The sequence below is a fragment of the Herpailurus yagouaroundi genome, unplaced genomic scaffold (genome assembly GCF_014898765.1).
Source record: "Herpailurus yagouaroundi ecotype Mexico unplaced genomic scaffold, PumYag 199, whole genome shotgun sequence".
Lineage (NCBI taxonomy): Eukaryota > Metazoa > Chordata > Mammalia > Carnivora > Felidae > Herpailurus > Herpailurus yagouaroundi.
The window spans coordinates 4,215,627-4,241,383 of NW_024412430.1; the positions used below are offsets into that span (position 1 = coordinate 4,215,627).

Here is a 25,757-nt window from a genome sequence, read left to right on the forward strand (position 1 = left end):
AAGAGAGAGAGAGAGAGAAATTTCCCAAGCAGGCTCCATGCTGTAAGCGCAGAGCTCAACATAGGGCTCAATCCCACAAACTCAAGATCATGATTTGAGCCAAAACCAAGAGTCAAATGCTTAACCAAATAAGCCACCAAGTACCCCGAGATTCTTTTCCTGAACTGGCTTTTTCTTTTCCTTGTTACCAGAGTAATGCTTGCTTTAAAAAATTGCTAAGGAAGTGATCCCCCTTCCTCTATTTTCCAGCAAAGTTTGTGTAACACTGGTATTATTTCTAACTCAAATATTGCAAAGAAATCACCACTGAAATTGAAATCCTTTAACAGAGAGCTACTCAGATTTTTTATTTCTTCTTATGTCAGTTTTGGCAATTTTGTGTTTCCCAAGTAATTTCTCCATTTCAAACAAGTTGTAGAATCCAGTCACAAAATTATTCATAATATTTCCTCATTATCCTGGTAGTGATCTGCAGTATCTATCTAACTCTGATACTGCTAATTTTTTTTCTTTCTTTCTTCCATCCTAAAAGTTTATCAATTTCATTAGTTTTTTCCAATGAAAATAATCTCTGACTTTGCCAATTTTCTCTATTATTTACCTGTTTCTCTTCCACTGACTTCTACTCATACCTGTATTACTGCTCTCTTGTATTTACTTTGGGTTTAATTTGCTCTTTTCTACTTTCTCCAGGCAAAATATTTAATCTTTTAAACTCGTTTTTCCTAATCAAATCCTTTTCAGCTACAAAATTATTTCAGCTCTGCTTTAGTTGCATCCCCAAATTTTGGTATGCTTTATGTTCATTATCTTCCCGTTTAAACACTTTTCTACTTTCCTTTGTCTTTTCTTTAAAAAAAAAATTTTTTTTTTTAACGTTTATTCATTTTTGAGAGACAGAGGGAGACAGAGCATGAGCGGGGAAGGGGCAGACAGAGGGAGATACAGAATCTGAAGCAGGCTCCAGGCTCTGAGCCGTCAGCGCAGAGCCTGATGCAGGGCTCGAACTCACGAACTGCGAGATCATGACCCGAGCTGAAGTCGGACGCTCAACCGACTGAGCCACCCAGGAGCCCCGCATCTTTTCTTTTTTGACCCACAGGTTATTTGAAAAATGTTTAATGCCCAAGTATTTGAAGCTTCTCTGACATCCTACTTCTATTCATTTCTAATTTAATTCCATGTGGCCAGAAAATTTTATGGCCTCCCAGGATGGTCTATCCTTGTGAATATTCTAAGAGCCCTTTTAAAAGAAGTACATTCTGCAATTGTTGAATGTAGTATTATATTAATGTCAATTAGGTCAATTTTGTTAACAGTGTTCAAATGTTCTATATTCTTTCTGATTTTTGTCTATATTCTATTAATTACTAAGAGTGGTGTGCTAAATACACAACTATGATTCTGTATAGGGGTATTTCTTCCTTTTGTTTTGTCAATTTTTGTTGCAGACATTTTGGAACTCTGTTATTAGGTACAACAGATTTAAAGTTGTTAGAACATCCTTGCAAATTGGTTCCTTTACCATTATGAAAAGAAAAAAAAGCATTTATGAGACAATCAGGAGAAAATGAAGCCTACCAGGATATTTTCATGGTTTATAGGGAGTATAGCCATTTTTTAGGGGTGACAATGTTACTCTGACTACATTTAAAAAGTTCTTACTGCTTAAAAACCAATTGAAGGTAGACCATCTAAGATTTTCTTTAAAGTCATTTAGTGGGATGGCAGTAGGGGGAAGAAAAAGCAGAGTTACAGCAGTAATAAAGACAGTCACAGGATACTAGTTGTTGAAACTGGGTTGATGAGTACCTAAGAGTTGTTTACCTTATTCCTTCCACCTCAGTGTAGGCATAAATTTCAAGAAAATGATTAAAATAGTAATATATTCACATGTCTATTTTTTGTTTCGTTTTGGACATGATCTTTACACTCCCCACTATTTTAAGTCCTTACCACTTCCTCTATCCGTCCCATCTTCTTCTTTTCCTGCTTTGATCAGTTATATCTCCATTTCCATGTTAACAGAGTTAATAACATTTACATTCTTACTTACATAATTAAGTCTTCAATGTGTTAACTATGGCTATGTGATAATTTTCAATGAAGAGAGTAATAGTATATTATTAACACTTCCTCTACTGCTATATCACAACTAGTTCATCTCTCAAAAAAGAAGACTCTTTTCTCATATTCTAAAAGTGGCTCAAAATCCTGCAAAATGTAAATCCACTTCACTTCTGGCCCAGACTGTATAGTAGAGATATCTCCCTTCTTAAGAACCAAAAGCATGTCTTCCTTTCCAAATGTCACTTATTTATCTAATTAAGCCCTCATTCTATATACTACATGAAATTCATGCTGTTTTTCCTTTTTTAAAGACATTCTGCCATTTCTTACAATTTTTCTTAAGGCATTCTGAATTCCCCTTTAATGAAAACCAAGAACTTCCTAGCCCAATCAAACAGATAATTTTGGGATTCCTTTTCAATGTACTCCTGAGTAGGCCCATTGTTTTCAGATTCCCATGTTTTCCTTTTTCCTGGATTCCTTGTTTGTTTTGCTAGATTATATTTCAAAGTAATTTCTTGATGAATGTCAATGAAGTAAACTTTGAGCCACTAGAAATTTGAGAATTATTGTGTTTTCACATTTCAAGGTTCGATCATATATAGAATCCTAACTTCAAAATCATTTTTCTTAGATATAGGACTATAGTACTTCATTGTCTTTTATCATCCATCTACCCCATCCCATCCAGTTTTGTTCAGGGTAATCTGATTCCAGTAACTCTTTTTCCAAGCCCCTAGTAAACAGCCTGCTTTTTTTCTGAAACTATAAATCTTACCTTTGTGGTTCTAACATTTCATGAAGGTATGTGTGCATGGGCAGTCTTTGTTTATTCAATCTGCCTGACAGTTGTTATGTTTTTTTTATATCCAAGAATTTATTTCACTATTTATTTAGCTCTGGAGATTTTCTATTATTTCTTTCAAAGGTTCTTCTCTTCCATTTTCTCAGTTCTTCTCCTAACATACTTATTATTCTGGATTGCAACCTTTGACTAAAGGTCTATCTTTTTTTTTGAAGTTTATTTATTTTGATGGGGAGGTGGGGGAGGGGAGAGAACGAGTGAGCATGAGCAGGGGAGGGGCATAGAGAGAATCCCAAGCAGTCTCTGTACTGTCAGCACAGAGCACAACGTGAGGCTCCATCTCACAAACCATGAGATCATGACCTGAGCTGAGATCAAGAGTCAGATACTTAACCAAGTGAGCCACCCAGGCACCCCAAGGTAATTAAAGGTCTGTCATTCTTAAGTTTTATCTCATTTTACATTTCTATGGTTTATTTTTCCTCAGCGTCATGGGAGCTGATTTTACATCAACTATATATTCCAACTCAGTATTTATGTTTTAAATTCATGCTTAGTGCATTTGTTCTGTTTCAAAATTTCACCATATTTTGGGGTTCCAAGAACTCTTTCTTATCTTGAGAGGGGGGCAGGTCGTGATGGTAGGATTCAGTTTCTATATTCTCAAAATCCTCTGATTATGAATTAGAGTTTGTTTTGTTTGTTTACATTCTATTCTGTTACCTCAATTATTTCTCTTTCACTCAGAAAATAGTTGCCATCTTTGTTTCTTTTATGCTTTGGTTCTTGCTATTTCCTTATTCTGACTATGAATATTTTAACAACAAAGGACTAGACTGGTTATACTACTCAATAAGGATAGAGTGTCCTATAATGTTATAAATGTAGGGTTGTTTTTGTGTTTCCCTGACTGGAAAAGTTGTGTATTATCTCAGGGCTTTGCAAGAGTGGATCTAGTGGACTAGTAGGTTCCATTTTGAGGTAGGTAGGTTTGAGGATACCCCAAAATGACAGAATGTGAACTTTTTTCTTGTGAAGCATATAATCATCCCAGCCCTATAAGACCCAGTCAGGTTCCATACAGCACATTAAATCCAACATTAGATGCAACTGAGTTAGATTTCCCTCTGCTCTGCTCCACCGATCTATCTTGCAGATATCTGCTGAAATTCATCATTTATCAGTGACTGTTCTCTCTCGACATCCTTAATATTTTGATACTAATATAAACTATCCCATCTGGGATATAGGCTGCACTAGGAATAAGGGAAAAGAGGAGGATGGTGAGAAAAACTGAAAAAAGGACATATAGGGCAGTAGGTATAACAAGAATAAATACTAACGAATTTTGTCACAACACGATTAGGAATTTTGATTCAAAGAAAAAAAATCAACAGACAATTTAGAGATACTCAATTTAGAGAACTTAGAAAAGATCTATAAATCTTGTTTTCCAAAAACTCAAACTAGAGAATGGAAAGAAGGATAAAAGACGAAAAGTAGGGGTTGGACATGGGGAGGGGAGGGCTAATTTGAAGTTAAGAACATACCTTCTAAATGGTGTGAAGCATTACTAGCTCCACTAGTAATACTATGTTCATCTTTTACTCCTGCAGGTGAGGCACCATAACCTTCTTCATACCATACATTGCCATGTAATGTCTTAAAAATAGTTGTTAAATCTTCTTGACTAAGAATGAACTGTGAAGAAAAGATTTGCTTATTTTAACATTACTACTTTACATAGTTCAAAATTCTCTTCCACAGAAAAGCCAAGTGTTTCATTTCAATCCTCTACAAGCCAATTTTTTAATGCATTAGATATTTGTACTAACCGAATAATACTGAGTTTCCTAAATGACCATGTGATTTTTAGTACCTTGTGAAATATGGAAATTAGATGTCAATTCCAATGAAATTATGAATAAAAGTTTTTTGTTAGGCATATACCAATTAACCTAATAATTTAAAACCTTTCAAATGAACTTTCACCTTTACCTAGATACTCTGCATTTTTTGGGTTACTAAGCACCTGTATTTACAAATGCAATTTAATCAAAAATACTGACTTGCATCATGAAAAATAGTTCAGTGTTTTACATGAATTATTTCCTTTGAACCTAACAAAAGCCCTCGGTATAAAAAATATATCCTGACTTTATATAAAAAGCTGAGGTTTAATGGTCAAATATGATACTTAAATCCACTTAAAGAACTCATACAGTCACTCAAAACCCTATGTGTTGTGAATTTAGCCTAATATCACCAACGTAAGATCTGTATTGAAAACTGTGTTAATTCAATGTCAACTGGGCTAGGCCACAGTATCTAGATATTTGGTCCAAAATTATCCAAGGTATTACATATATGGTACGCATATAGAATATGTACCTCATGCACAGACCATCTATAAGTGCCCAGCTGCCTTCTGGGGCAGACCAACCAGTATGAAACTGGGTCTTTATGATCCACCTGAATAGTTAACAACTGTTACAGTCTACCTCAGGGGACCACATGTTTGACCCCTCCTGAACCTCATCCTCTGTGTCAGGGAGAGGTTAAAATCGAGCCATCAAGAAGTCAGTCTACCACATCCAGACCAAGTGTAAACACACACACACACACACACACACACACACACACACACCCACCCACCCACCCCTTTGATTATGTTTCTCTGAAGAACTGTAATACAATAGCAATTATGTAAAAGAAAAATTATGTAAAAAAAAAACCCTTTGAGTTTTAAGTTGATATACTCAATCACCTCAAGGAAATAATTTTAACACCACAAAATTTAACACTTTTGTTTGTACTAGGATTCCTTTGACTGCATTTCAAAGATGATATGCTAATCTAGTGTTTTAAGATTAAGTCCATGTGTATCTTATTCATGCTATTTATGCTGTGCTTTTCTTTTTCATTTATTCATGACATCTTGTGTTTATTACATACCTGGTATTACAAAAATAGTATGTTCATATAAATTAATAAGCTGAAGTTAAATATGACAACTACATCTAAACCTCATCTTTCAATTAGTACATGTATATATCAAATGCCCCCCAAAATAGCGGTATTTGCAATCTTCACTCTTGAAAACAGCTCAGTGTAGGAAGTCAGAAGAATTACAAGGATTCCAGGACCGCTGGACTATGGCTCCTACATGTCAGGACAGGCTATCTTGCCACCCCCAGAAGTCCAAGAAGTCAAAAATCAGAGGCTGCAGTACTTAGTCTAGATGTATGACAGTAACTGATTCCAACCTTTCCCTGAACCAGGAGGGGTCAAATATGTGGACCCAGGGCCATATCTGCTACCTATTCAGGGGGATCAGGGTAGGGGAAGACCCAATTTCATCTGCCCTAGAAGGCAGCTGGGCCTTTACAGATGGTCTACAAAGGTTCATCTGAACATTCTGCATGGATCTTCCTAGAGAAGGATGGAACAAAATGGTGTCCCTGCTGCCCCCCAGAGATCTAACTCAGGCCACTCCCAAGATCTGTGCAGTAAGCTGGGTGAACCATGCTACTTAATGTTTTAAAAGTTTTGATCTGTTGTCTTATCAATATAGAGAGACTTCAATTTTCATCTTAAGAAAATACTTTCCATTTGTAAGTTAGGGAGTCTATATGATCTTATACACTATGAGCATAAAGATTTTTCACTTGAGATGATCATGTTTTAAACTCGAAATGTATTTCTGAAATAAAAATCTGAAACCTTTAAAAATGATGATTTTCTCTTTTTGAATACAATTTTTATAGGGAAAAATAGAAAGGAAATTGGAGGAGGAAAGAGGATTTGTTAAGTAGGTTTCTTAAAGTAACCTTCCAGACAGAGTATGTGTTGCCGTCACTTCAGCAAAGCATGTGATACAGTTGACTTCCATCCAGCCAAGAGGGAAAATAAAAATTTTGGATAGTTATATTAGAGAGCTGTGAAGCACTATCAAGCAACAGGGAAGTAAAGTTATGCAAATGACCCATTTGCCATTTTCATTATCAACCTCTTCCATTTCTTCTAGGACTTTCTCTAGGCTATTTCTTATGTTGTCATGGCTTTAAATACCATCTAGGTGCTGATGACTTTAAATTATTATTTCCAGCTTAGACTTCCCCACTAACTTCTAAATTAATATACCCAACTGACTACTCACCATATCTAATATTTGTTTTCTTTACAGAATCTACCACAACTTATAACTATTTTAGGTACATGCCTATGCACTTTTTAAAAGTTTAACTATCACACCTCTAGATCACCATGACCACCGACCCTTGGTACTAGTTAGGTTCCACGAAGCCAATGACAATGCCATAGCTTCTTTGCCACTGTCTCCCCATATACAGCCTAAAACCTAACACAGAGTAGTCACTCAAATGTTTGCTGAATGAATGAATAGAGAACATTCAATGAATTCTAATATAGCTACTATTACAATTTTGACAAAGTTGGTCAGTATGTAATATCTACAACCAAAATACCTTATGTTCCCAAGAAATTTTTTTTTTTTAATTTTTTTTTCAACGTTTATCTATCTTTGGGACAGAGAAAGACAGAGCATGAATGGGCGAGGGGCAGAGAGAGAGGGAGACACAGAATCGGAAACAGGCTCCAGGCTCTGAGCCATCAGCCCAGAGCCCGATGCGGGGCTCAAACTCACGGACCGTGAGATCGTGACCTGGCTGAAGTCGGACGCTTAACCGACTGCGCCACCCAGGCGCCCCCCAAGAAATATTTTTAACACACAAAATGGAAATAAATAAGCATCCAAAAAACTCACCTCCATGGGCTTTAGCTGAGCATTTACATTAAAACAAGGAACCTCCTGGTACCATTCCCAAGATAAATTTCGCTCAACAATCACCTCAAGATTTAATGGCAGTAGCAGATCCAGTACTTCCTGGTATGTATCATCAATAAATTGAGACCTGTAAGTAGAAATAAAATTGTTTTGTTTCATATATACTCAGAGGAGTAAAAAATAATTTTTACCATTCTATATACAAATAGAAAAAAATCAGTAATTTGTGTATGAAGAGAAGAATAAAATCTACCCAGCTCTCCAAGTCAAAATGACAGTACATCCCACTGTAAACATAGATGGTTTTTTTTGAGCTCAAGTGTTCCATATTATAGAGAAATCTATTTTTAAAATATGATTTTACAATGTTAAAAAGTGCCAAAATATATGTTGGTATAGTAAACCCTTAAAATGAGAACTATCTCCATATGTTTTTAAAATTATTTTTAGTTAAAATTCCAGTATCATTAACATACAGGTATAAATACAATACAGGGATTCAACAATTCTATATATGACTCAGTACTCATCATTTTAAGTCTACTCTTAATCCCTTTTGCCCATTACCCCATCCACCTCTAGTAACCATCAGTTTGTTCTCTACAGTGAAGAGTCTGTTTTTTTCTTTGTTTCTTGAACTACAGGAGCGAAACCCTATGTGTTTGCCTTTTGCTGAATGACTTCACTTAGCATTTTCTCTTCTAGATCCATCCATGTTGTTGCAAATGGCAAGATTTCAATATTTTTATGACCCATCTTCCACCATACACACACACACACACACACCCCACTTCCTCTTTATTGATCAAATGATGTACATTTGAGCTGCTGCCTTAATTTGATTATAAATAACGCTGCAATAAACATAAGTGTATCTTTTCAAATTCATTTTTCATATTGTTTGAGAAAATACTCAGAATTACCAGATCATATGGTAATTCTTTAATTTTTTTTTAACGTTTATTTATTTTTGAGACAGGGAGAGACACAGCATGAACAGGGGAGGGTCAGAGAGAGGGAGACACAGAATCTGAAGCAGGCTCCAGGCTCTGAGCTGTCAGCACAGAGCCCGACGCGGGGCTAGAACTCACGGACCGCGAGATAACGACCTGAGCTGAAGTCGGCCGCTTAACCGACTGAGCCACCCAGGCGCCCCTCTTTAATTTTTTTAAATGAATCTCTATATACTGTTTTTCACAGTGGCTGTACCATTTTGCATTCCCACCGACAGTGGACAAAGGTTCCTTTTTCTCCACACTTTCACCAACACTGGTTGTTTCTTGTGTTTTTGATTGTTACCATTCTGACAGGTGTGTGGTGATATCTCAATATGGTTTTGATTTTCATTTCCCTGATAATGAGTGATGATGAGCATCTTTTCATGTGTTTGCTGGCCATCTGGATGTCTTCTTTGGAGAAATGTCTGTTCATCTCTTCAGCGAATTTTTTTAAACTGTGAGTGTGTGTGTTGAGTTGTAGAAGTTCTTTATGTATTCTGAATAATAACCCCTTACCAGATGTGTCATTTGCAAATACCTTCTTCCATTCATAGCTGGTCTTTTGGCTTTCTTGATTGTTCGTTGGGAAGATTTTTATTTTGCTGTAGTTCCAATAATTTATTTTTGCTTTGGTTTCCCTTGTATGTAACTGTTTTCTCTTTTCTTTCTGCTTTTAAGATTCTCTATCACTACTTTTTCTCCATTTTAATTACTATGTATCCTGGTGTGCGTCTCCTTGGGCCGATTTTGTTGGGGGCTCTCTGTGCATTCTGGATCCGGATTTCTGTTTCTTTCTCCATTTTTGGGAAGGTGGCAGCTATCATATCTACAAATTTTCTGTCACCTTTTTACTCTCTTCCCCTTCTGGGTTCCCTAGGATACAAATGTTATTATACTTCATGGTGTTACTGAGTTCCCTTAATCTACTTTCATTTTTCACTATTGTTTTGCTCTGCTTGATTGCTTTCCATTGCTCTGTCCTCCAGGTTGCTGATCCATACTCCTGCTTCCTCTAGTGTATTTACTCCTCATATATTTTAAACTTTAGTTATTGAGTTATTAATCTCTGATTTTTTAAATGTTTTCTTCCTCTTTATTAAGAGTCTCACTGAAGTCCTCTCCTTTTTTCTCAAGTCCAGTTAGTATCTTCATGATCATTACTTTCAATGGCATCCTCTATCAGGCATATCATCTCCATTCTGTTTAGCTTTTATGCTGTGATTTTATTCTTTTCTTTCATTTGGGACTTACTCCTCCGTCTCTCCACTTTGTCTCTCTGTTTGTATACATTAAGAAAGTCAGCTGTGGGGCACCTGGGTGGCTCAGTAGGTTGGACGTCCGGCTTCGGCTCAGGTCATGATCTCGTGATCACTGAGTTCAAGCCCTGCGTTGGGCTCTGTGCTGATGGCTTAGAGCCTGGAGCCTGTGTCCCCCCCGCCCCCTCTCTCTGTCCCTCCCCCCGACTCACACTGTCTCTTGGTCTCAAAAATAAACATTAAGAAAAAATTAAAAAAAAAAAAGCTGTGTCTCCTGCTCTTGAAAGTAGTGGCTTTATGAAGACAAGGTCCACATGGTGTCCAGCAGTGCAAGGTCCCCTGTTCATCAGAATGTGGTGCTTAAGGAGTGTCCTCTATGTGTTGTATGCCCTACTACTGCTGAGCTGTGTTTGCCTTCCATCCAGTTGCCTGAAATGGTGCTCTTTGCTTGTTGTGGGCAGAGTTTGGTACCTGTGTTGTTAGCGGTCCGGTATGGGGCCACCCTGGGGTTGAGGTGGGTCAGACCAAGTGTCTGGCAGAACAGTGGTAGCACTGAACCACAGGGGCCTCTCCCTGTGTTGTCCCCTGACAAGTTTTGTTAGTGGGTGGAGCCTGCAGTCAGACCAGATGTCTGTGCCTGGCCCACTGCTGAGGCCAGAGTTGAACTATGTGGTTTATTTCCCCTATCCCCATCACAGGAGTCACTTTGGAATGGGGCTGCCCCCCCACCTTCAGGGCTGCTTGCACAGTGGCAGACCTGTCCCATCTCTTTGGATGGACGCCTGCCAAGGGCACGCTGGAGGGGGCAGGTCCTCGGGAGAATGTGCGGGCAAAGTGCGTGGTGTCAGCAAGGTCTATGCTCATCTGCTATGGGAGGGATCTCCAGCCAACCAGGAAAACTGCCCAGCGAGGATGATGGGGGTGGGTCTACAGAAGCGTGTGGCAACAGGACACACTATAAACAAGCTAGGTGGGGAGTGCTTGCACTGTGCTGGTTCCCACAGGTGCTCATGTATCTATCAGGGGAGGGTAAGGGCAATGGTCAGCTTTTCTGTTCTTGCGGATTCCCAAAAACTCCTATCCCTTCTGCACAAGACTTGAGGTTAGTAAATAAATCTCCTTCCTGTTTACCCTCAGTGTTTTTCAAACTGCTGCTTCTGTGCAAGGGGGCTGTTTGTTGTGCTGTCTCTTAGAGGGTGGGTACTCCATTTCCCATTGTGCCCTGGCTCTCCCAGAGCCGAACCTGAATTTTTAAAGTTCCAGGTATTAAGCCCACTGATAGTAAGAACTTGCTAAATTTACACCCCTGTGGTTTTCGAAGCCAAGTGTTATGGAAGATCCATCTTCCCGGTGCCTGCGGAGGTACCTGCTCCTTTCCCTTCTCCATGCCTACAGGTGTCCCGCCCTCCTACTGACAGCCTCATGGCTGAGTCTGGCTCCCCACCTTGTCTCCACCCTCTTTGACGTGGCCTCTTTTCTACATTTAGCTGTGGAGTCTGTTCTGCCAGTCTTCAGGTCTTTTTCTGGGTTATTTATACTGATGTGGGTATTATCTAAGGGTATCCATGAGACAAGGTGAACCCAGATCTTCCCCCTCTGCCTTCTTCTCTGGAAATTCCTCATATGCAATTTTAATAGGTGCATGTTATATGACTATAACTTTAACCTTCCATTGTTGAAAGTTATGTTGCTTTTATTTTTTCAGTATAAATAAATACTTGGATCAGTACTTTTGTACCTATTTTTGATTAACTTTCTTGTTCTGGATAAACTGTAAGAAATTAACATTAACTGCTGTGTCAAAAGATTACTTCCTTAAAAATATTTGCCTTATCAGTGTTACTCAGTATCTGGGATAGATACTTTTCCTATGTGCTCCCACATTCTATTTTATATACTGTATTTTAATAGTTTATTGTCTTGTCTATAGTTTCAGTTAGAAATAAAAGCTTCATGATGGCGGCCCTGTGTGGCTCAGTTGGTTAAGCATCTGACTCAGGCGCAGGTCGGGATCTTGTGGTTCATGAATTTGAGCCTCACATTGGGCTCTCTGCTGTCAGCATGGAGCCTGGAGCCTGGAGCCTGCTTAGGATCCTCTGTCTCCCTCTCTCTCTCTGACCCTTCCCCGCTCATGTTCTGTCACTTCCTCTCTCAAAAATAAACATTTAAAAAAATAAAGAATAAAATCTTCCTGAAAAAAGGGGACTACTTCATCTCAATCTATGCTGTATTGCCAGTCCTTGGCTTAGATAATTGCAGTACGTCATATGCTATACAATTATTTGCTGAAATAAGAAGACAGAGTGTCACTTTGTCTGACACCTTAGTTGGGAACACAGGTTTTGGAAGATCAACACTTCTCATGGATATGCACACGCAGAAATAACTGCAAAAGTGTCATGTTTATTGATTTTGGGGTTACGTATAACTTTTAGCGAATGGGCAAGTTCACACATATGGTATCTAAGAATACTGCAGACTGACTGTATATGTATGTATGACTGTAACACACGTACGTGCAGATGGTCAATTGCTGCTTACCTTTCTATTCTCTTTATTTTAATCATTGTAGTTTATAATACATTTTAGAAGTATTTAGTGCAATTCTATATATTTTAGTAGTACCTCTAATGTTATGATGTCTCCATTCCCCACCTCAAAATCAATGTATACAAACTGACATCTTTATAATATTAGATCTAGGAAAATATTCTCTCCACATGTATTCAAGATTTCTTTCTGGCCATGGGTTAAGGTCTACAACTTTCCTTATAGAAGTACTATAAGTATCTTTGTAAAAATTTTACATTGCGATTAGTAGCTTTGCAAAAAAATGATTTCAACACAGGTTGTCACAAAAATAAAATACTTACTTGTCTTTATGTGCTTTTCTATGAAGCTGAAACCAAACTGAATTTCCAAATATCAAGAACTTGAAAATTATTTCAGGGAAAACCTGTAACTGTATAACTGAGTAATTCTATTCTAGAAATTCATCTGCAGGAAATGAATTATCCTAACGACATGAGTAGGATGTCATGATAGGAATAATTTAACGTTATTTATAACAGCAAAAAAAACTCACAATCAAATTAACTTTTAAATAGGCAACTAATTTTTAACAGAATAAAATGAAGTATTTAGAAATAATTTTGTACTCGAAATAATATGGAAAAATATTTATAGCATACTGTTAAGGGAAAAAATGTATTTATGATGCAAAATACATAATTCTTCTTTTACTTAACATATATGTGCAGAAATAATGAACTAGAAGAAACATACCAAACTATTAATAGTACTTACCTCTGGGTGGTCATATTTTTCTGTTCATCCTAATACCATTTTATGTTATGTCTTCAGTAAAAAGTTAACTCATTTTTGGACATAAAAATAAATATTTTTAATGCTCTAAAGATACTTAGTAAACTCTTTTCAAAGCAGATAATCTATTTGTAATATAGATTCACACCTGATTTACATGTACCATTTCTTGAAATCAGGCAAGATGTGATTTTAGATACATATTCTCTTTTAGTAAATTTAGACTTTTATACAGTTTAAAAGTTAATGAGCCATCTGAAGTTTAAAGTGTCTCTATGTATCTATAGCCTATTATTAAAATAAAAGTCTCTCACCCCAATATTTCCCTGTGATTTTTGAATTCCCTGGGCTTGGCCGAACAAATCTACATTTTCCAATGTCTTCACTAAATGTATCACTGTAACCGAAACCTGGCTTTCCATGGAGCTCTATTAAATAGGGGCCAATTTTTCTCCAACATCTTATTCATCTCAGCATTAAAAGACAGAAGTCATTTTCCTTAGTTTGTAATGATACTCAATTCTCACTCCTATCCTTTTAAGAATATCATCATCCAGACTTACCACTTTCTACTCTTGCTTTCCTGTATCAACTAGTCAGTGCTTATTTTTGAAGACTTTAAGATTGATGAATTTCCAGTTTATAAACCTCTCTCTACATTCTTTTACTCTTTATGTACCCTCTTATCTTTGATTTCTTCTGTCTCCATTCTCCATCAACATGACTCTCAATATTTAAAAATCCTGTCCCACTTTGGTCACACCTGCTTGTTAAAAATTCAGTCTTGCCTGAATCCGACACCAAATATCAAGTACTACATGAAAAAAATTATCATGTACTCTTAATTCATGGTTAACAATGTCAACAGAGTCCTCAACATTGTCTCAACATATCTTCCTGGAATGCCTCCCATCTCTCTGCCTGCCATTTCTTAGTCTCTTTTGAGAAATATATATGCCTTGTGTATTGGCATTCATCAGGATTCTGTCCCGTATGTCCCACTCTACAAACTATGTGATATCACTTGTTCAGTGACTTTAATAGATAGCTAAATATTACTAAGGACACCCAAATCCGGAAGTCCAAACACTCTCCTAAAATCTACACACATACATTCAAGTGCCTTCCAATCTTTTTCTATAGATCTCTATACCAAAGTCAGACAGCAACTTCCAAGTTACTTTACCCACTAGAGAACTCAATGTCTCCACTCAACTGTTTTTTCTGCATTGTTCTATCTTATCTCGGTGAACTGCATTATTACCAAATAACAAATTTTGTAAGCCTGCAATCTGGCGTCAAATTTCTCTCCTCAAACTCTGACATCCATTCAGTAATCTCTTACTATATATTCTACTTTTTAAATTTCTCTTAACTGGCTAGTTCTCCACTACCTCACTTCCCTACCCTAGACAGCATCACATATAATTCTTATGGAAATCACACCAGTAGTTAGTAAACCACTCTTTCAACCTCTAGTGTTGTCTCCTTTTGACCTATTTTCTACAACCCTTCTAAAATCTAAGTGTGATCCCATTTTTGTGCATCAGCTCATTACTTTCATTAAAGAACAGCTACCTTGACAATGAAGTAGAAACTGTTTATTCATCCTTTGTAAAGATTGCGCATCATAATACGTCTTGTTCCCAGAAGAGTGCCTGGGATACACGAGGTGCTTAAATTTCTCCTTCCATCCAACATGAAATAATATAAACCGAATTTATCACACTGCCTGAAACAACTCATCCCCTTCACCAAAAAAAACTCACACAAAAAACATTTAAAAATGATTTTCAAGACACAGAACATCAGACAACAGTCATTCCTGAGAGATAAACTGTTTAGTCTTCCTGGTTACCTAAGGAGCATTTTTCAAATACTATGTAGGTTTTCAAAAAACTTGCACAAGAGAAATTCTCAAAATTAGTATAGTTATAATAAAATAAAATCTCCCTGTAGATAGAAGACTCCGGATACCAAAACCTCTCATGTAAAAAGTCTGAAAAAGACTGCATTCTCCACAAATGTACCTAAGAAAAGCTTACCTGTATAGTCGCATTTCACTCAGCCTTATTGTTATCAAATCAATAATGGGTGGGGGGTTGCTCTGGCTCTCTGTTATTATATGGAATGTATTTGTCATTGTAATTAGTCCAAAATCAGCAACAAAAACATTTTCAGAAACTGGAGACTGTGGGATGACCACCACTGGGGCTTTGATGTTAACATCCAATGACATTCTAGAACTCCTCTGTGCCAGTTCTTTTACACCAGTAGCCGCCATTCCTGCTGCCTGAACAGTAGCCTCAGCCAAAGCTTGTTTAGCCGCTTGAAAATTATCTATAAAAGCCTAAAAGGTAACAGAATTATATTATTAAGGTTACCATTAATGAATGTTGATGTTAAATGCATACTGATATTGATGATCTTACTTCCGTGAGAAAAATTTTTTCTCGGTACAACCAAGCATTCTTTTATCCAAGTCTGGTTATCTGTACTAAATCTCAATATTCTCCACTGAAAACTGAGAAACAGTAAGATACAGATACAGAAACAATAAAACAACAAAAATTTTGTCCCGGGAAAAAAGTTAACATGTAGATATTGCAAGGTTTCAGTGATATACCTACTACCCTTATTAACATACTTTCCCTAATGGCTAAGCAATCACACTGTATTCTCCTATACAACCTCAAAGGACAGACAGCTTATTTAAGTTTGTAAACTACAAAGTAACTTGAAAAGTAATAAAATGTCAAGAACTCTGTAGTTTTTGAATTCTGACCTCTAGAAAAAATATTTCAGTGACATAAAATGTATGTAGAATTATACCTAATTTCCAAACAATTTGTTTTCAGTATTTGTTTCCAAACAACTTATTTTCAGTAATTTTTTTTAAACAGAAGGGTTTTTTTTAGCTTATTTATTTTGAGAGAGGCAGAGCCAGGGTGCACAGGGGAGGGGCAGAGAGCAAGGGAGACAGAGAATCCCAAGCAGGCTCTTCACTGCCAGTGCAGACATTGAAGCAGGGCTCGAACTAAGGAAACCAAGATCATATAACCTGACGCTGAAACCAAGAGTGGGACACTCAACCAAGGCACCCAGGCACCCGTATTTTCAGTAATTTAAGACTAAAAGGCCATCACAGCAGGGCTCAGGGACATAATGAGGCTGAGTTATAAAGATAAATTAGAGGGGCTCCTGGGTGGCCCAGTCAGTTAAGCACCCAACTCTTGATTTCGGCTTAGGTCATGATCTCATGGTTCTTGAGAGACCAAGCCCCGCGCTGGGTTCTGTGCTGACCGTGCGGAGCCTGCTCAGGATTCTCTCTTTCTCTCTCTCTGTCCCTCCCTTGTGTCCTTTCTAACTAAATAAACTAACAAACTTAAAAAATAAATCAGAAAAAAAAAATTATAACAGGAATGCTTGTTCATATTTACCATTTGAGTATGAAAACACACTACAAGCTACAGGAAAAATTGCACTATAATCTCAAAAAGATCACAGGGGTGCCTGGGTGGCTTAATCACTTGAGTGTCTGACTCTGGCTCAGGTCATGATCTCATGGTTAGTGGGTTTGAACCCCATGTCAGGCTATGTGCTGACAGTGCAAGAGGCTGCATGGGATTCTGTGTCTCCCTCTTTATCTCTGCCCCTCCCCAACTTGAATTCTCTCTCTCTCTCAAAAATAGATATTTAATCAAAAAAAGGTGCGCTTGGGTGGCTCAGTGCATCCCACTCTTGATTTTGGCTCAGATCATGATCTCACGATATGTGTGTTCGAGCTCATAGGGCTCTGGGTTGACCGACTGGGATTCTCTGTCTCCTCTCTCTCTGCCTCTCCCCCACTCATGCTCACTCTTATTCTCAAAAATAAGTAAACTTTAAAAAAATTTTAAAAAGATCACAAAAATAGCAACATTTATTTAGAATCAGGTAATTACCTAGTTTATACACCAAGATTTAAAGACAACATTTTTTTAAAAAGTGAATACTGGGGCGCCTGGGTGGCACAGTCGGTTAAGCGTCCGACTTCAGCCAGGTCACGATCTCGCGGTCCGTGAGTTTGAGCCCCGTGTCAGGCTCTGGGCTGATGGCTCAGAGCCTGGAGCCTGTTTCCGATTCTGTGTCTCCCTCTCTCTCTGCCCCTCGCCCGTTCATGCTCTGTCTCTCTCTGTCCCAAAAATAAATAAACGTTGAAAAAAAAAATTAAAAAAAAAAAAGTGAATACTGAAGTCCTAAAGACAGGTATGATACAGGAAAAAAATAACCATGAAAAACAGAAAAAGAAATCAAACATCATACGGTGGTATCATATAGAGATTCATTCTAAAGCCTTTACACCCCAGATAGAACACGCAATAGAAAACATAATTTCCATAATGATTACTTACATGAGACCAAAACAAACTTCAGTCATAGAGTTTTTTTTTTTTAATTAATTTATTTATTTTGAAAGAGAGAGAGGCATAGAGAGTATGGGAGAAAAAGAATCCCAAGCAGGTTCCACCCTGTCAGCACAGAGCCCAACAAGGGGCTCAAACCCACCAACTGTGAGATCCTGACCTGAGCCAAAATCAATAGTTGGATGCTTAACTGACTAAGCCACTTAGGCATCCTTATATTTAGTATTTTTATTTAGAGTTGGAAGTCAGGTAAAACAAAGACTTAAACCAATTATGTATGAAGAATTCAATTAACACATATAACAAATCCATGTATGGTATACGTACGTATATTAAATACATTAATATGTATGCTTGAAATAACTGCGCTATTCTCATATGAAAATGATATTATATAAATAAAACACTATGCATTTCAGCATTGATAAAAGATACCCAGAAAATTCTGAAAAATCAGGGGAAAAAAATCAAGTGAGGAATTACTGCTCTTCACCTAACACAGAAAATAACTTCCAAATAGTAAGAAAAAATAAAAAAATCGATTAGTATACTTACCAATATAGAACATAGAAATTTTGTGACAAAAACTACTTCAATGCAACCAACAGTTAAAGTAACTTGAACGTCAACCACGTTCATATCTGTGTATGCAGAACCAGCAGTTGCATCCACAAAAGAGACCATTTTGAAGCTGAAAACTTCTTTTCCAGTGATGTAAACGGCCTTAATGAGAGAAAATCCAACTATCAAAATCCACTTTTGAAATGTGTTTTCAGTACAAAAGTAAAGCACAAAATAATAAAATATACACACATATTTTGAAAATCTTTCATGTATTCAAACCAAGTACAAATAAAACAGTAATTCTAACACCTCTATTGGAACCTACACTGCAAGATTTTTCAATGTGGTGGTGGCAGCTCCCTTTGTGGGCCATGAAACAAACATAGTAGGTCTTCCCAACATTTTTTTTAGTGGGGAAAACAGAAGAAAAATGATCAGATCATACGAACATTCTCATTTAGTGTGTAGACTTGGGTACTGAGAGTTGCCCAATGAACATACTCTTTGGTCACTGTAAAACGTATGAAAGGCGCTGTACCTCTACAACTTAATGAAAACTACTTCTATTTTAAGTATGTCAACAGGTTTTCCAGATCCTTCAAAAAGTCTCCTCCTATATTTCTCTTCCTAATTTGTTTGTGACGGGTCATCTCAACTGCTGAACAAGACTTACAGACAGCAGTTTATTTACTTAAAATTTTTTTTTAATGTTTATTTATTTTTGATAGAGAGACAGAGCACAAGTGAGAGAGGGGCAGGGAGAGAGGGACACACAGAATCCGAAGCAGGCTCCAGGCTCTGAGCCGTCAGCAAAGAGCCTGATGCGGGGCTCGAACTTGTCAACTGCGAGATCATGACCTGAGCCAAAGTCCGATGCTTAACCAACTAAGCTACCCAGGCGCCCCTACATACAGCAGTATGCTCTGCAATACTAGCGAAATCTCAAGCTCTGCCATACTAGCGAAAAATGGTGGAGAAAACAGCGCATGTGACTTGTCAAAAAAATTTTGTAAGCTGGACGTATCACCAACTAAACTTAGTTTATAGCTTTCCTGACCCTTCTAAATGCTGGAAGGTACAAAGCTGAAGAGCCATCAACAAGCAAATGAACTCCAACATGGTACAAAGGAAACTTCAGGAACCAAAGATATTAAGGACCTCTAAAGGCTGAAGCGCAAGATGAGGCTGAACAAAGTCTACAGGAATTCTGCTTCTGCCCTGAATGTACAATGCTGGGCAGAGGTCCACTCCAAACCTTGGCAACAGCAATAGCAGCAGCAGCAAAAACAACAACAAAGAACTAGATGACCTATAAAAATCACAACAGTGCTTAAAACCACTAGAAATCTGAGGCTACAAGCCAACGAAGCAGCCCAAAACGTAAGGATAAAACAGTCCAGAAACAAAATCCCCCATCCTCAGCACAAGAGATCGCTGAAAGAATCTGAAGCAGTGGGTAAAATGAAGGCAATCATGTTAAACAAGAACACTCAAAGCCAATTCAACTCTCCGTTAAATTGACTCAACCTCCATGCTAACTGCCTGGCAGAAAAAAAAAACCCATTATCAGACATAAATACTATTCATTTCAGGAGAACCAGGTTTGCTCATAACACAAATATTGGAAATTTCACCCAGTGAATTTTAAGTTCCTATGATTAATATGGTAAATACTTCTAGTAGAAAAAGTGGAAAATATGCACGAACAGATGAATATCACCAAAGAAACAGATGAAGAAATGAGAATCTAAGAAAATATTAAAGATTAAAAAAAAAAAAAAACAGTTAACAGAGATGAAGAATACCTTCAATGGGTTAATAAATAGATTCAAAAGAGCTAAGAATAAAAATCAGTGAACAGTTAAGCTATAAAAATAGCTTAACAGGGGCACCTGGGCAGCTCAGTCAGTTAAAATATCCCACTCTTAATTTGGGCTCAGGTCATGATCTCACAGTTCATGACATCAAGACCTGTGTAAGGCTCTGCACAAAGCCTGCTTGGGTTTCTCTCTCTACCCCTCTCTGTCCCTTCCCCACACTCTCAAAATAAATAAAGAAACATTAAAAAAAAAATAGCTTAACAGAAATTATCCAAACTAAAACAGGGGAAAAGAAGGGGAAAAAGTTGAACAGATGATTCAAAGGTTGTGAGACAATATCTAATAAGAATCTAGAAAGAATTTTTGGAATCCAAGAGGAGGAAGTACAAGGAGCAGATGAATAAGGGAGAGGAGGGGGAGGACAGAGAGAGAGAGAGACAAAGGAACTATTTGAAAAGGTAATGAAAAATAATGTAGACATATCCAAGAAGCTCAGAAAACCCCAAAATCAAAACACACTTACATATTCCTAGAAGTACCATACACAACTCCTGAAAGAAGTCAGATAAAAATGAGAAATATGTATAAAGGAGCAAAGATACATTGATGACTTCTCATCAACACCATGTCTAAGAAAGAATGCTGGAGCTACATCTTTAAGAGTTTGAAATGGGGTGGGGGGGCGGGAACCCTGTCATCACAGAATTCTATACCCAGCAAAAACTTCAAATGGGAAATGAAAATGAAATGAAAGTGGGTTCTTTTTCAGTTCTCATTCCTCCTTGTGCCCCAAAGCTGAGAGAATTCATTACCAGCAAACTTACACTATAAGAGATGAGTAGAAACAAAATAACAAGAAACTTGATGCTACATGAAGAAATTAATTCCAGAAATGGCTAGAATGAAGATAAAAAGAGCTTAAAAAAAAAAAAAACTGCTCTAAAGAAAATTGACTAAACCAAAATCAGTACGTATTTATTATAGATTTTCAGCATACACAATATCAAAACATATTACAGTAATACCATGAAAGACAATAAATAATTAGGAGTTGATAGTAGTATTGTAAGGTATACTATACATGAAGCAAAAACATTATTGGAAAGTAGACTATGATTGAAATTATGAATCGTAAACCCAAGGGAAACTGTAAAATCAATGACAAACAATCCAAAATCAGGTTAAATGTGAGGAGACAATACAATAAACAGAATAAAACAACTAGAAAACAGAAAACAATTAGAGAGAGAGCAAATTTTAAAGTTTATTATCTGAGAGAGCAGAGGGGAGAGGGGAAGAGAGGGAGAGAAGTCCAAACAGGAGCAACGCTGTTAGCTCAATCCCATGACTGTGAGATGAGGACCTGAGCTGAAATCAAGAGTCAGACGTTCAACTGACTGAGCCACCTAGGCACCCCAAGCGATAACAAATTTTAAACCAACTATATCATAATTGTATTTTTTTAATGGCCTAAACACAATTTAGAAGTCAGAGATTGTCAGACTGGATAAAAAAGCAAGATTGAAATATATGATGCCTCTAAAACTCTCACTTTAAGTAGAAAGACATAGACTAAAAGCTAAGACATAGAAAAAGATCTACCATGCAAACACTAATCATAGAAATCTGGAATGGCTATATTACTACCAAAGCAAACTTCAAATTAAGGGTAATTACCAGGTTAAAGAGAGATATTACATAACACAAAGGTTCAATTCACCAAGGAAGTATAAAAGCTCTATGTAGAAGATCTCTGAAACAATGAAGCAAAAACTGAGGTAACCGAAAGGAGAAACAGACCAAGCCACAGTTGAAACTTCAACAACAGAAAATCAGTAGCCTGTAGAATTCTATCAACCAACCTAGTGCTCTGACATTTGTGGAACATTCAACCCAGCAACACCCAAACATACACATTAATCTCAAGTATACTTGGAACATTCACCAAAATTGATGTTTTATGGTCCATAAAACAAACACCAACATGCTTAAAAGAACTAAAAAAGTTTTGGCTTAAGAGGGATATTTAAACTGGAAATCAGTAACAATAAGAGATCTGAAAGGAATCTCAAATATTTGGAGGTAAGAAGTGGGGAGTTAGGATGGAGAAATAGGGGGACGGGGATTTCCCTCATCCCTTAAACACAGCTGTATGGAGGTCAGATCACTTGCAACACCCAGGAAATCTGGGCAGAAAGATTTCCACAGGTGGAGGGGGACAGCCTGGTGGATTCCGGGTGCGTGTATGTGAACTGGGACAGAGGAAACAGAGGAGGCATACAGGGGAGGGAACCCCTTCTGTGGAGAGATAAAAGGGAAAGCCAGAGAGGCTGTGGAATTGTGGTACTGACAAGGTAAAAAACCTCTCTGTGCAACTGTGGTATCGACAAGGTAAAAAAAATCTCTCCAGACCACGGACTGAGGAACAAGAATTACAGAGAGTGCCAGTTTCTATTTTGCAACAGCTTTAGGAGCTGAAGATCAGAGTTTTCAAAAGTGCTTGACTTTCTGCAGACTGAAGCTGAAGCTGTGACGTGCATGTGCCCGGGGGGGCGCGGGGGAGGTGGGGAGGCGAAGGGAGCCAGGCCTGGGGCCCTGTAGCGATCTCAGGGGCGCACCGGGAGAGACAGTCCCCTTCCTCCAGTACTGTGGGAAAAGAGTTTACTGCCTCCCCAAGGACAAAAGACCCTGTAGGCGCCAGCCAGAGGCCTTCTATCAGCAGGGCGGAGTGGGGCTACACCAGAACAGGGTTCGTAGGGTGCAGGACCCTCTAAGACATTGGGTTTTGAATCCCAGCTGAGCGCCTCTGGCACTGGAGACTGTGGAGCAGGGCAAGCCCACCTCTGGCGCCACTACGTGAGGGCTGCCTGAGCGGTGTGGCTTGAGACCCCTGTCTGGGGAGGAGAGATTGGGGTGTCGCCATTTTTCCCCCATCACCAACAACATAGGGCTTCAGGGAGCAGCACAGGGGCCCCCAGTGGAGGTGGGACCCGCCTACACCAAACCCTCCCCCTCCGTGCCTGGCAACTGCGTATCTACCTAAGCAGAAGGGACACTAACCAAACCAGAGGGCCTCTCTTCCAGACCAGCACAGCCATGGGTCTCAGGCACCAACAGACAACTGTTTTGTGGTTTTGTCTGTTTGTTTTTCTTTTCCTTTTTTCTTTTCTTTTCTCTTCTCTTTTCCTTTTGGATTCAGGTTCATAGTGTGAGTTGGTTTTTGGTCAATTCTTATTTTTTATATATATATAATTTTTGGTTTGTTTAATCAGGCATTTTTACTCTTTTCTCTTTATACCTTTTCTAGATCTCCTTCTTTATTTTCCTTTCTCTCTCCTTGAATTAAGCCTTATAGTTTTTTTGATTCTCCGCTTAAGTCTTTTTTTTCCACCCCTTTCATTTTTCTCTTTATATGGGATCAGACTCCCCCTTCCTTTCCTTTTTTCCAGGGTTACTCCAGCAAACAATTCAAAGCACACCTGGTGGAAGGTCCCAACACTCCACAGATACAAGCAAGGCGGAGCTCTGCAGTGGACTGACCAGTGGGATAGAGCAGCCAAAACGCAATCACAGAGTGCACGCTCCACACTCCAAAAGCACTTCTGAAGGGCCAGGCCCTGGACAACGTACAATACCTTTTTAATATAGTACTACTTGCAGGTGCAGGACACATAACAAGCTATTAAAACACATAAAAGACAGAAACCTAGCCAAAATGATGACATGGAAGAATTTTCCTCAAAAGGAGATCCAGGAAGAAACGTCAGCCAGAGAATTGCTCCAAACAGATATAAACAATATATCCGAACAAGAATTTAGAATAACAGTCGTTAAGACTAATAGCTGGGCTTGAGAAAAAAGCACAGAAGACAGCAGAGGCTCTACTGCTGCAGAGATCCAAGACCTAAGAAGTAGTCATGATGAACGAAGAAATGCTATAAATGAGATGCAAAATAAACTAGGTACAGTGACAGCAATTATGGAAGGAGAGAACAGAATAGGTGAAACAGAAGATAAAATTATGGAAAATGATGAAGCTCAACAAAAAGAAGGGAAGGAAATCAAAACATCTGGAGGTTAAACAACATATTTCTAAATAAACCATGGGTAAAGGAGAAAGTTGCAGGACAAAATAGAAAATATTTTGAATTGAATAAAAATAAACATATCAAAATTTCTAAGATACAACTAAAGCAGTGCTTAAAGGAAAATTTATAGCAGTAACTGCCTGCATTAGAAAAATGTCAAATCAGTAACCTAAGTTTCTACCTTAAGAAACTAGGAAAAGAAGAAATTAAATCCAAAGCGAGAAGGAAGAACATTAAAAAAAAAAAAAAAGTGAGAGAAGACATAAAAAAATTTAAATAAACACTCAATTGAACCAAAAGCTGATTCTTTGAAAAGAATGGATAAATATCTAGTTAGACTGAAGAGAAAATCAGAAAAGACAAAAATTAAAATCTCATATGCTAAGACAGAATCAGACTAAAAAGGTTATATACTGTAGTATTCCGTTTATTCAACATTCTGGAAATGGCAAAACAGTGACTCCTAGGTGCTAGGGTGGGGAGAAGGGATAACTACAAAGGGCAGGAGTAACCTTTAGGAGGTGATAGGATATAATCTATTATCCTTAAGATGTTGGAAGTTACATAGCTGTAGGTGTTCAACAAAAATCAAGGAACTATATGCACTAAAAAGGCTAAATTTTACTGAATATAAAGTAAACCTGACTTCAAAAAGAAAAAAAAATAGGGGGGGGGGAACCAGTGAAGAATTCTATAAAAGGATTACTGAGGCCCTTTACGACCTCCCAAATGTGCCCAGCAGCTTGCTGCCACAAACCTTTTATAGTTGCTACTTCCTCTACATGGAACGCTCTTTCCACATTGACAACTGATTCAGATTTCACTCTGATGTTCAGAACAGGATTTCCTGATAATCCTAAAATGTTATTAGAATCTATCATATTATCCTACTTTATTGGTTTTCAAAGTACTTATTCTCCCTAACATAATTTTCTATTATTTACTATTTATTATTTACCCCAGGAAACAGACTTTGCATCTTTTGACCATAATATTCCAAATATTAATAAAAATACAGAATATCTTCCACAAGTCACCTGAGTGACTATTCCCCTAAAGCCCAAGAGAAGAAAAGAATTTTAAGACAGAGTTTAGAGTAGAGAGGATATGGCATAAGACACACCAGGTGCAGAAAAGGGGTAAATAAAACTAAAAAATGGGTATTTTAAGCAAAAATCTGTCAACTGAAAAGGTCCCCAACATTCTTCAACCATTCTGGCTCCCAGAATTTAGACTGTTAGGCTTGTACTTACAGTACTTTTCTCAAAGGAAACGGATGTAAGAGGAAAAAAAGCCTTCACTCTCAATTTTTGAGGCGATAAAATTACTCTATCAGTGCCTCATCCACTCTTATGTCTATCTGTCTAAATCCAACTATTAGAAATACTTATGTACCTACCATTCATAATAAGCAATAATAATAATTAATAATTAAGAGGATAATTCTTGTAAACATTCACTTTTGAAACATTCTTCTATAAAGAAGACATAAGAAATTTACAATGAGATCTTATTTCATAAGAAAGTCAGATCAGCTAGAATCCCTTTCAGATTCTACGTTAGTTATGATACACAAAATTAACGGTCATCTATACAATGGTTCTCCGGTAAACAGAGGA

At 37.7% G+C, this 25,757-nt stretch overlaps 1 protein-coding gene across 1 annotated transcript in view; it reads right to left on the bottom strand.

Moving 5' to 3' along the window:
• Positions 1–25,757, bottom strand: part of VPS13A (vacuolar protein sorting 13 homolog A) — a 265,687-nt gene that overhangs the window by 119,528 nt on the left and 120,402 nt on the right. The window contains exons 32-35 of the mRNA XM_040449254.1: positions 18,222–18,389; positions 15,306–15,610; positions 7,662–7,809; positions 4,426–4,576 (exon numbers count right to left, since the gene is read on the bottom strand). Coding sequence (XP_040305188.1) covers positions 4,426–4,576; positions 7,662–7,809; positions 15,306–15,610; positions 18,222–18,389 — 772 coding nt within the window. The remainder of the gene's footprint in view (positions 1–4,425; positions 4,577–7,661; positions 7,810–15,305; positions 15,611–18,221; positions 18,390–25,757) is intronic.